Source organism: Cyclopterus lumpus, chromosome 11, assembly GCF_009769545.1.
Source record: "Cyclopterus lumpus isolate fCycLum1 chromosome 11, fCycLum1.pri, whole genome shotgun sequence".
In the NCBI taxonomy this organism is placed as follows: Eukaryota; Metazoa; Chordata; class Actinopteri; order Perciformes; family Cyclopteridae; genus Cyclopterus; species Cyclopterus lumpus.
In genome coordinates this window covers 7019864-7032654 of record NC_046976.1, presented here as the reverse complement: position 1 = coordinate 7032654, position 12791 = coordinate 7019864, and the positions used below count along the sequence as shown (strand labels likewise).

At 42.4% G+C, this 12791-nt stretch overlaps 1 protein-coding gene across 3 annotated transcripts; it reads left to right on the top strand.

The window, feature by feature from the left end:
• The first annotated feature begins 974 nt into the window (after positions 1-974).
• On the top strand, positions 975-11270 carry snx27a (sorting nexin 27a). 3 transcript variants are annotated; one of them, XR_004610137.1, is made up of 14 exons: positions 996-1436; positions 4245-4470; positions 4579-4771; positions 5091-5155; positions 5871-5975; positions 6259-6337; positions 6649-6812; positions 7980-8069; positions 8539-8688; positions 8941-9069; positions 9790-9849; positions 10016-10064; positions 10627-10781; positions 10966-11270. XR_004610137.1 is itself a non-coding variant. In XM_034545024.1 (13 exons), exons 1-13 carry the CDS (start codon positions 1111-1113, stop codon positions 11034-11036), a joined length of 1707 nt encoding a protein of 568 aa, XP_034400915.1. In that variant the 5' UTR covers positions 975-1110; the 3' UTR covers positions 11037-11270. The 3 variants fall into 3 exon arrangements, 2 of the variants coding, with proteins under 2 accessions (XP_034400915.1, XP_034400914.1); XM_034545024.1 differs by lacking the exon at positions 10627-10781 and having other exon boundaries at positions 975-1436; XM_034545023.1 differs by having other exon boundaries at positions 10627-11270.
• The last annotated feature ends 1521 nt before the right edge of the window (positions 11271-12791 follow it).

Below are 12791 nucleotides of genomic sequence, written 5' to 3'. Positions count from 1 at the left end.
GCGACCTGACCTGTTTACTTGAGCATGTCAGAATGGGCCTTGAACGAGTGGATGCACGGATGAATAGGATGAATATGGAATATCACATCAATTAAATTAATGCAAGAATGCTTTAAAATTATGAACCAACGAATAGTTGTATTTGCAGAACAGCAGTACATTTATTTTAATTTCTAGTTTTCTAGCAAATTGAATAAAGAGCTTCAAATAAAAAAATGTCAATCGTAGCATTGGTACTTTTACTTTTAATTTTTTTATAAGGTCCACTGCTGATTTGAATAAGTTTATTTTACTGTACACTTTGGTCCTTGCAGCTTCTTTAATCAAGATCAATGTTTTGGACTCTCGCCCAGGATCACTATTGGTGATGTGTGTCACTGAAGCACTGAGAAGCCTTAACACCAATATTCCTTTAACGCCGTGCATTTTGGTAATATTGACTAGTCGTCTGGCTTGAGGACTGAAAAACTGTATGTTTTCTTTCCTAACAAATACTGCAGCCAGTGACTTCGCAGATTACTTCTCCCTCTCTGTTTTAAAATTAGTAATCAGCACCTCTATAGCACACGATTGTCTCTCCCAATCCCATGGATTAGACAATATGATAAGAAGCAACATAGTATCAGTGTTTGGCAGCAGTTTTTGAATTGTGTCACAAGGCAGCAGATCAGGGAGTGAGAAATAACAAATTAGAGAGAGAGAGAGAGAGAGAGAGAGAGAGAGAGAGAGAGAGAGAGAGAGAGAGAGATGTATTACCTATATTTATAGAATCTCATGGAGAGTTCAATCGAAAAATTAACGTTAAAAGCAGAAGGTTACTTCTAATAAAAGAATAAAGCGACTTGGAATATAACAAATAAAATAATAAATCGTGTCTTCCTCTTGTTTTTTGGTGTTATTGTCAATTGAATAACTTTGCATTGAAAGGATAAACAGAGCAGACTTTGGGTGACGCCTCCGGCCAGTCACGTTGTGAGGCCGTGTCTCGTGACGCTACCGAGGGGCGGGTTATCAACAACGGTCCGTGGTGCCAACGTTGACTGAGGGACAGAGCTCGAGTGTTGTTTTGAATTTACGATAAGACACCGATCGGACGGGGGGCTCGGGCCTATGGATAAGATGGCGGATGTAGAAGACGATGAAACTCAGTCGGCTCCCCCTACGGCATCCCGTAACGGTCCGGCTGTCGGTTCGTCCGCGGGCACCGCGGGCCAGAACATAGCGAGCGTGACGGTTACGTCAGGTCCGCGGACGGTGAGGATAGTCAAGTCGGAGTCCGGCTACGGGTTCAACGTCCGCGGTCAAGTTAGCGAAGGAGGGCAGCTCCGCAGCATCAACGGGGAGCTGTACGCTCCTCTCCAGCATGTCAGCGCCGTGCTGCCCGGGGGAGCGGCGGACCGAGCCGGGATAGCAAAGGGCGACAGGATCCTGGAAGTGTAAGTCAGCCTCTCTGTTCAATATAGCCAGGTACTTAGCACGTACGACTAGCTACCCCGTGTTGATCCAATTCCCACCATGTGTTGAGCTATCGTCAAGGTATAAACGCTACGTCACCTGTCTGTCATGACACCAAAAGTACCGTAAGCCGTCCACCCAGCTAACTAACCAGTTATGTGTCCAGTTCGTGGGTTAACGTGCGCAACCAACCGAGCCCGGGCATGTAGCCGCACCGAGCTAACGCTGGAGAGTTGTCTCGGAAGCTAACCGTCTTACATAAGTTGGACAGCAGGCTGTGCATGTTGATTAGCTCGAGCTAGCGAGCGAGCCAGGTAGCGCTGGTCTTGTTGAGCTCCCTGTGCGCAGGCACTGCTCCACCGACGGGCATTAAATGGCAATCTTGTTGACGTTGTATCGTCACGTGCATAACAGGAGGGATGTGTGGTGTTTTGGACCCTGTCCGAAGACGGTGGATGGCGGTGTTGTCACGCAAGTTCAATATGAAATGGTGCAACTGTCCACGCAGAGGAACCGTCTGTAAGACCGTCCTTCACAACCGGGCATCATTTTGACATGGGACAGTTTTAGTCTTTTGTTGTATACCCTTTATCCCAATAAGTGCACGTGATTGGCTTGGATGTAAATAACCTAATTGTTAAACGTCTCTTCTGGCCTCGAACTTGTAACATACGACGTTTAAGCTCGACCTATAAGTGCCTATACTTACAATACAAAAGGGATATTACGTTCTCACAGAACCATTCTTTAGTTCATATTTGCAGACACATGGATTCTGAAGAAGTCAGTCTACATGAGTAAACAAGCTATCAATGAGTTCCCCCACCATGTTTGTAAGCCTTGGCCCTAATGAAGGGTAAATGCTGGCATGTGTAAAATGAACGAAATGTTAATAGGAAATACTTCTGTACAAGTATGACAGGTATGTGAATCTTATAATCCACCTGTGTGCGTGGCCTATACGCTTTAACGTCTGGATATTTGCATGTATTACTGTGACTGGGCCATAGGTTCTACTTAGACAAAGGGAGAAGAGAAACAGAAAACAAGGAACACTAATCTACATCTACTTGCTGAGGCATCAAAAAAAGTGTGCATGTTAAGTGCTAAATATCTCTCTGATCATGTGACAATACTTATCAGGTGACTTATGAACCAGCTTCTCAAAAACTATATGTCCAATGTCAGCATCTTATTGCTTTATGAACAAGGAGTGGGGACAATGCCGCTCCACTGGTGATTACCTCAACTAGTATACTTTACTACACAGCCTGTGTATAGTTTGTGTAGAATCAGATTTTTCATATGTACCTTTTTATGAAGCAGAAAACAATCTCATGAGGTTTTATTAAGGCCTTGACCTTAGTAACAGTGTTGGTTATTGATTCTCAAAATGTTAATTCTGATAACAAAAAAAGAATGATTTATCTTATTTTTAAATCATTTATCCACAGAAAATACCCATTAGCTTATAAAATAATGTGACTGTTTTCTTGCTTTGCTCTAATTCATTATTATTTGTCAGACATGTAAATTGTTCCAGGAATTAGTCAGATTTATAATCTTTTATAGACTAAATATTTCATCAAAACATATAAACTACACATTCCCTTAGCCTAATTCACATTCTTCCAACCCCCTTTGTTGCTGATAAGCTATTGTGACACCTTTCTGGCAGGCATTGCTCTGCTTCTGTTTTGTCTAATACGAGGATGATGGGATCAGATTAGTGTTGAGACCAAAACTTCTCCTTTTATCTTCATCTTTTTGGTCACCTTCTACCCGTTGGCTGTCCAGTTGAAAAACTCGGAGGAATACGTCATGTCAATTTATTTTCCCATTCCTTCCATTGTGGACTAATTTCAACTACGCTCTATTTATCCATTTGACTTATTCCCACGTTGATCCACAATATGATACAGATAAACATTCAGAAGCAATACAAGAGACATGGCATATGGTGGACAGACCGATGTTGGACTCTTGCATGCTCCATCCTCTCCTGTGTCTGCCCCGCTGTTTCTCTTAGGACGATTAGCAGAGACACCTGATGCTGCTGCCATCTGGCCTCAGCAAAGCCAAGAAGGGGGTGTCTCAAAGGAAAGAGAGACATTAGAACTGACCTGGTTACTCGGCACTCCCAGCATTGTGTTTATCAATGGAGGACAAAATGCGCTCACATTACCACACCATGTTGAGCAGAATGCATATCTGCAGCACTAATATAATAATATTATATCATTCTGCCGTGCAGATCTGCGATGAAAGTGACATTATTGTTATATTTATAAATGCGATTCCGACCTTATTGAGTGAATCTGTTATTGTGACATGACTAATCATTAGAAATTCAGCGTTTACATTATTAGGCGCATTCAAAGCGGGCCGACAACTGAGTCTTTAGTGCCACAGCTATTCGTGGCCTCATGTTGCTTTCATATACAAATTGTTACTCGCTAGATTTCAAATGGTGGGGGGAAAGAGAGCACCAGTATTGTATCCATAATTGATATCGAGATATGCTCCGAGTTCATCAGCGCACCCCTAATTATTATTTACATTTACACACCCCACTAATTTCCCACCAAAGCAGCATGCTAAAGGTCCAGTCAAGCCCGCTCTGGTGCTGAATGCTTGATCTGTTTTGTGTACAGAGTTGAATCATCTGCCATGGCGAAACATAAATTGATCAGGTGTCAAACGGTGGGAAAAGAGGGTTTTAAAAACGTATTGCCAACTTTCCTCCCGTCTCTCCCTCCACCTTTCTCTTCCTCTTACTTTCCCTCCAGGAATGGGGTGAGCGTGGAAGGTGCCACCCATAAGCAAGTGGTGGACCTCATCCGTGCAGGGGAGAAGGAGCTGGTTCTGGCTGTGCTGTCTGTTCCAGCTCAGGAGGCCGATGGGTTGGAAGTAGGAGATGATGTCCAACCCAACTATGACTACAGCGACAAGCAGGCGGTGCCCATTTCCATTCCCACGTACAAACATGTAGAGCAGCACTCCGAGAGGTTTGTGGTGAGTACGGATCTGACACAAAGCCTTTCTTTCTTTAAAAAACTTTTGCGGCTGCCCCTCAAATTTATAATACTGAAATTGGTTTTGAAAAACCTTGTCCTCTCTTAGGTCTACAACGTGTACATGTCAGGTAGACAGCTGTGCTCAAAGCGCTACCGGGAGTTTGCCATCCTGCACCAGAACCTAAAGAGGGAGTTTTCTAACTTCAACTTCCCAAAGCTTCCCGGTAAATGGCCCTTCTCCCTGTCTGAACAGCAGCTGGATGCTCGCCGTAGAGGCATGGAGGAATATCTCGAGCGAGGTAAGCTGATGAGGAAGGTCACTGGCGCATTAAACCCAACTGTTTGCAAAGACAAAAATCATTTCCTTCTTTTGTTTAGGAAGAATTACAGCTTGATTTTCCATAGTTGAAGTACGACGAGCTATTTAGACCCATCAAAATCCATAATAGCCATACAAAGGAACTGAAGGAATAATTGAGTGTGTACATGCAGGAATCATGTAGTTAGGATAGAAATAGGCCACATTATGGCTATGATCAATTTCCCACCATATATTAAAATACTATAAAACAATAGCATGTTTATTTGATTTAAATCAGTTTCTTTATTTGTCTCTAGTTTGCTCTGTGCGGGTGGTCGGTGAGAGTGACATCATGCAGGAGTTTCTCTCTGAATCAGATGAGGTATGCATCGTATTTATTATTGTTCTCATATGGACTGTGGTAGATTTGGTTTTAGCTATTTCTGTTGGAATTTTGATTCTGAGCTTTGAAAAGTTGTAGCGATGACTTTTCTTAATCCCTTTTTAAAAATGTTCTCCGATGTCCGTTTGTCTTGAAGGCACCACAGTCTCTTGTTTTTTATACTGTGTTTACCAAAACTCAGTCTGTCATTTTAGCTTTTCGTATGGTTAGGGATGTATTTATCTAATATTCTGTATCTGATTGTTTGCATATTCAAGAGATTTTGGAGAATTCAAAAAGTTTTGAATATATCCATCAACCTCTTTGTCTTTTAGTGCAAAAGTAGTGTATTTTCCATAAACAAGCATCAGTAGTCAAGTTTAATTCCTTAAAAGTAGCTGGCTGCCAATCAAGTCTGCCAGCATGGAGTTTAAATTAGAAACCCAAAACAATTAATAAGTTAATTGCATTGCCTTTGTAGTGTTCAATGAATGACAGCATCAGAGAAAAATGCACTAATACTGAATTAATCCAGCACTTAAAGAAACATCACCAAGACGATCAGGACTAAAACAGATAGTGTCTAGTTTGCTTATTTGTTATAGTTCTGAAGCAAATGATGCATTCACCAGTAATTCAGAACAAATGCATGCACACACACCCTTGTTGATCCAGCTCTACAGCTGTTCTCATTATGTGTTGCTTCGCTGTGCAGAACTACAATGGAGTGACAGATGTAGAGCTGCGGATAGCCCTGCCAGACAAGACCACCATCTCTGTGAGAGTACGCAAGAACAGCACCACAGATCAGGTGTACCAGGTAGGATCACATGACATCGACTGGGATGATGCTGTCATACACTTATATTGTCCAGTATATCGCCCCATTGTTTTGGACAATTCTTAGCCAGAATTATGACACTGAGAAATGCAAAATCCAATCGTATCTACTGGTAAAAACATGATATTCCTTAGGTGTTGAAAGAAAGACAAAAATAACAGACACACTTTATAAAAGATAACAGTTAAACTTTCATGCGGCGATAGAAATTCTCGAACAATGTCTTTCTTACTTAACAGACTCTGTATCGCCCTTTCTGTAGGCATTAGTGATGAAGGTTGGGATGGACAGTATTATGGCGAGCTACTTTGCCCTTTTTGAAGTCATCAACCACTCCTTTGGTAAGAACCGTGTGTGTACTTGTTTGTGTATGAGTGTTTCACATTCACCAAGCCTTTCCACATATTCTCTTGTTTAATTTAAAAGCCTTCATTAGATGACTTATCACATGTTCACTCGTTTTCTAAATAAAGACCTGTACCTTTCCACTGGTTATTTTAATTCATTGGGCCTCGGGGTATGCACAGTTTTGGACAGCAAGGGCAGGTAATTTTGTACAGGCCAGAATTAATTATTTTCTAGTGACTGAACGGACAACCCCCCCTCTTTTCATCCCCCTCCTCCTCCCTCCCCTTTCTATTATTTGTTGCAGTGCGGAAGCTGGTTCCTAATGAGTTTCCCCACAAGCTTTATGTGCAGAACTACACGTCAGCAGTGCCAGGGACTTGCTTGGCGCTCCGCAAATGGTTGTTCAGCTTCCAGGAGGAGGAGTTACTAAGAGACAACCCGCTGGCACTGCACTACTGCTTTCACCAGGTAATAACAATGATTGAATCCCACTTACCGTGGATTAAAGGGAACTTGGCATAAAATCGGTCCTTCTTTGCTTTTTATATACTCCTCTCTGAGTCCAACATGTTGGAGGTTTCTGAATTGTCTTTGTTATATCATGGATTATTTCTGGCATAATGGGGGGAAATTATTAACTGTATTAATTTTTTAATCTAAACCACTGATCTCAGAATCATGCAGTTCAGTCTACTTAATTATTCCCACAGTTGAAACTATTGATCTTTTGAATATATCAGCATTCAGTGTAAACGCACACCGGTTCACTCATTCAGAGTCAATGCGTACTTGTTGTTTTATCTAGCTTTTCTAGACAATAAACACAATCTGATTATGTCGTATTTTATGACCGCCAAACTAAACGTTCTTTGACATTAAAACAAGCTAAATGTGGCTCAGTGGGAGCTGCATTCTTGCCAGCTGGGAGTGTGTTGACAAATAGTTATGTAATTAAACAGTTTGTTTGTTACAGTCCTGGACACAAAGGTCTACCCTTGCCTGCAACTGAAATCCTAACTAACGTCACATCTTAAACAACATTTCAAGCTACGACCAATCATGAAGTCTTAAAAATGACATTCTGAATGTTTAACAACTAGACTTTGAAATGCCACCACTCATGGCCTTAATCAGGACCAGAGAACCATAATAATCTAGCAAAACCATCCCACACATTTTAAAGTATAAAGTGTGACCTGAAATAATCCTCTCATGGAAATGCACCAAAAAAAAAACAATAACCATAGCAGAAGCAGAAGCTGTCCGCCGACCAATAAAGGTCACTCCCTGAAGCATTTCAGGCATGCGAGGTTCAGCGGTGACCCGTAACATCCATTTCTGCCAAACAATGAGTTGAAACTCGCTGTCCGTCTCCGTTGAGCTCATCTGCATGAATCTCTGTAGGTTCATCACTACGAGCGACCCCTTTCACAATGTCATTTGATTGTTGGTATTGTAGAAATATGGATTTTAGCCACTTTAAAATGTGCACCTAAGTGATTGCTGTTATTGATTGAACTTGGTTACTTGAGGCAGAATATCTTTTTGCTACATGGTTTTAATGGATTTTTGTGCAGTGACCTCAAATAATAAATGGCGTTGTATCTCTTCCCCCCCGCCTGTCTGTCTGTCCAGGCACTGGAAGATGTGAAGAAGGGATTCATAAAAACAGAGGACAAATCCTACCAGCTGCAGAAACTGGCAGAGCAGCGCAAGATGGCCACGGTCAGTCCCACAGACCACTCTTTGTTCATGGGGGGGGACGGACTACACTTTTTGCTTGCTGACCAGAGCCATCACCAAAACGCTACCAAATAGAAATGGACAGCACATTCAGAAACCCTTTCACTTCAGAATAAGGCCTTCTGTGGTTTAAACATTACGTTTAAACATGAACCAAACTGTAGCGTGTGAGTCTTCTGTGTGTGAAACCAAAATATTTGCTCACCGTATACTTGTTTGTATGTGTGGGAAAGGTCTGTATCTGCATTAAAGAAGCACAGGACTGTAGCGATATCTCAAGGTAGTGGAATCGAAACAGAGATGATTACAGATTGATGTGCATCTTGTATCCAAATGAATTTGGTGAGCGTTATTGCATTATTTTTTCTGTTACAACCCTTTTTTAGATTACTCTAACCTGGTTACTGATGGGATTGGTGACTGATCTGTTTGCTCTGTAACACCCTGTTAGTACCTGAGTCTGTTGCGGACATGTGAGGGCTACAATGAGGTGGCCTTCCCCCACTGCTCCTGTGACTCCAGGAGGAAAGGACATGTCATCACAGCTATCAGCATCCATCACTTCAAGCTGCACGCTTGTACCGAGGACGGCACGCTGGAGGTGAGGGTTTGTTTTTGCTGGTTTGATAGAGCAACACAGTACAAGTAAAGGGATTCAATCCATCACCTTCTAGGGCAACACAGCATGACAACCATTATTGTATGAAAAGGTTTTGCCTTGTGATAAAGTGAAATCCTGTATTTTACTAAATGGATTTCGCAGATAGTGAATTGTGAAGCAAACCAATGTTAAGCCTGACATTTAAATGTCCATCTGCGCACAGAGCTTACCGCCTGTTTCCTGTCTCCACAGAACCAGGTGATAGCTTTTGAGTGGGCGGAGATGCAGCGTTGGGACACGGACGAGGAGGGGATGGCGTTCTGCTTTGAATACGCCAGAGGAGAGAAGAAACCTCGCTGGGTCAAGATCTTCACTCCATATGTAAGTGGGCACACACTGTCAACAGGTGTTTGTCGGTTCTTTACTGTGTTTATGTATTTAATAACTTACTTTGTTGGAGAGGCTGTAGTCAAAAGAAGATCTAGCTGGAATGAAATTCTACCTTCTCTTCAACCAAGCGATTGGTTGGAGAGAAAGAAGGGGGGCGGGGGGGGTATTTATTAGTGGAAATGGAATAGGATGTTCCTGACTGTTTTCAACAGCGGATAACAACCTGAAAGTGTTTTAGGGAGCTTTCAATGAGCTGTTTATATCTACGTAGTGGATATGTTGCCATGTTTGTACAGTAGTCCACACCAGACTACTGTTTTTTTATTTTATATATTAGATTGTGGCTTTACTTGTTGTATGTACTGATTGACTGAATACAACACACAATACAGTACAATACACCAGACTAACCAAACACTGGCGCTATAGAGAGCCTCACGCCATTTTAGGTCTGTGACGAGGTCTCGCCACTAGATGCCACTTCTTTAATGTAGCAATAAGAATATCGACCTGAAGGGGCCTGCTTGGTTTGAATTTGCCTTTTTTAGAGTGACATATGTTGTGATTTTGTTGTAATTGGTTAGATAGTCAACACACTTTCCTTCACGTGCAATAATAACAGTAGTAAAAAGCACGGTGTCACGGTGTCTTTGCAGGCTGATTGTGGTGTATTGAAAAGCTGACTTTTTATTTGTATTTATTTTTCCCCAGTTTAACTACATGCATGAGTGCTTTGAGCGGGTCTTTTGTGAGCTGAAGTGGAGGAAACAGGTATGGACCACTCCTTTCCTCTTTCATTGTGGGAGCACATGACTCCATGCCAAGTTTGATATGCTAAACATAGCTTATTTCTTACATTTGTCTTTACAAATGCAAAAAGACCCCTAGAAGTTGTCATCTGGACTTTGTTCAGAATTCATGTTTTAATTTCTCTCAGGTTGAGGAAGAGGCATCTGACAAAGACAACAAAAACTGCAGTAACAATGGTGAGCAGCAAGTATTTTGTTTTTATTCCTAAATACAAAGCAAATGGTGTTTGTAACACAGTTGATAAAACAGCACCAACACTGAATGTTAAGAGGCTAGATTGTATCTAAGGCAAATGATAAAGAAATATGTATTCAGTGACGGCACCCATCAAGCAACATGAATTATGCAAAATCCCTGATAAAAGGGCAGCGGCAGGGAGAGGATTTTAAGTATGCTGCCTTCTTTTTTTTATGTGCATTAAAGGCAAAATGATATGTGCTTGGTTTTCTGTTTTATAAGTAACTTAAATTCAGTGACATTGAATTACACCTGGCCCTAAAAAGGGCCTTTCAGATCAGCTTGTGTTTCATTATCTCTGTTTTTACATTATAAGGAACTGAGTCACGCAAAGTAAGAAGTAGAGAGAAGGCTGCATTTTTAGTTTCACAACGTACTTAACGAAGGAGAGAGTACATTTTACTCCGGTGCTAACCGATTGCTGTAAGAAGACTGCTGTATTGGTGCTGTGAAAAAAGTGTTCAGAGTAAATGCATGTTAGGACACATGACTCTCTATCAGGGCCATCTCCAAGAGATCCACACATCAGGAGGAAGAACTCTTTGCCCCATGTGAGACAGCACAAGACCAGCGATGCTGGAAGCTCCGAGGCTGAGTGAGCAACCTTCTGGGGCTACAGGAAGTAAAGACCGATGTGTCAGCTGAGGACTGAGAAAGTGAGATGGCTCAGGACACTCATATATATGACGACGGCATGCCACAAAGGCACTTGAGTTGGAATTTAGGGAACTTTCTTGGTGATGCTGCTGAGAGACTGACCAATGTGTGTGTGTTGTGGCAGCTGAAGAGAAAAAACAAAAATCCCAGATTTGTACCCTGAATCGTCTCTCTGTGTTCCAGATTATCTTCCTCCTCTGGAGACCCAGCAGAAGGGATGGCGCCACCTAGGGGGAGAGATTGCAACTTCCTAAAATCATTTGTCATCACTCGAACTAGAACTGGTCCACTTGCATCATCACAGCCACCCCAGAGCGCCCATCGACAAACACCGAACCGAGTGAAAGACTGAGGCGATCCACGCCCCCGAAAAACACCCCGGACGAGACCGGAAGTGGAATAGCCCGACTACCGACCCCGGGGTGCACACAGCAGGAAGAGCAATCAAGGAAAATAAACGCAAGCCAACTTTCATGTCATTCACTAGATCTCCATAGCGTGTCTGTTGTTTTCCTCCATGCATCTGCCCTGTGATGTGCGGCCGGACACGAGCAAATTCTCGCCACTGGTTGAGATGTAACACACACACACACACGCACACACACACACACACACACACACATGCGTACAGTGTGTGACTGGCCAGGGCCAGCACAGCGCTGCGGCGCTGTATGCGCAAAGGGAGCCCCTCGAGGAATCGCCACTTGACGCAAGAGCCAACATGTGAGAGAGGATTGTTCAGCCCGGTCCTCGTCTGCAGAACTGAGCGGATGGAAATACGAACGCAGGGAGACCGAAAAACAGGATTCTCAGCTCTCAGTTAGCGATAAAGAAAGCAAATTTATGCTTTACCACTGATGATGGACAACGACGCAAAAATGATGTTTTCCATCTGTGAGGTCGGCCTTTGTCAGAAAACCTAATCGACACAAATGTAACTGAAAGAGGATGTTTACGGAATGGTTCATAATTATGTGTATAAAAAAAATATAGATTAATATAAGAGCTATACAAAAAATGATTTCTTGAGCTAACACAACAAAACACTTACTGAACTGCATTCAAGCTGCTCTAACAAATCTCTATTTTTCACCTTTTTGTTCTGGTCTAACCACAGACAGAGCGACGTCTGTTGGCGGTCGGCCATTAATGTCGGTTTGTGTACTTGTCCCCTCGCAAGTGTTCTCATGTGGTGATTTTGCAGAGCTTGCAAGTGAGGAAGAGGTGTTCTCAGTCTCGGCTCTGTGCAGAGAGGAACTCTGGAGCAAGAAGTTGACGGGCCAAACGTTTTTTGAAATGGCACTCGCAGTGTGACTGACGAGATTGTGAATATAAAGACGGGACGAGTTATTTCTGTTGAGCTGCAGTTTTCTGAACAGGCAGCAGAGGGCAGCAGAGTGCAACACAAATTTAGTTGGAGGCTTTGAGAAGGATATTGAAATGTTCTAGCTTCTTACAGAGCGATCCCTCAACCTACCCGAAAGTATCACTCCTCTTCAGGTTGTCCAATAACCATGACAGGAAAACTGTGCGTGTGTGCGTGCGTGTGTGTTTGTGTGTGCGTGTGTGTGTGTGAGTAGATGGTGCATAACGTTGTGTGACTGCAACCAGCATACATAGCAATGCAGGTAGCTGCCTGCCTCTTACTGCACCTATGTAGGTACAGTATTTGGTTGTGTGTATTTGCACATGAAATATGATGACATGACAATTTACACAGATTATTTTGTGTTTTTAGAGCAGCACTGTTTTTCTTTTGTAGTTTAAAACATTTTTGGTCTCACTTTAAGTGTAGAAAGCAGGTTTACATGCCTGCAGAAAAAAATAATCTTCTGAATGAAGACTATGTGCATAAATGCAATAGAGTTTTGTTCATCCCACTTATTGAAGCTTATTCATTACTGACTGACTTGCTGTCTGGCAGAGACCGAAAACCTGAAACTAAGATTAATGTTTTGTTTTCTTTATTCACACTAACCTAGAGCACAAGTTCAAGTTCCACTTTAATC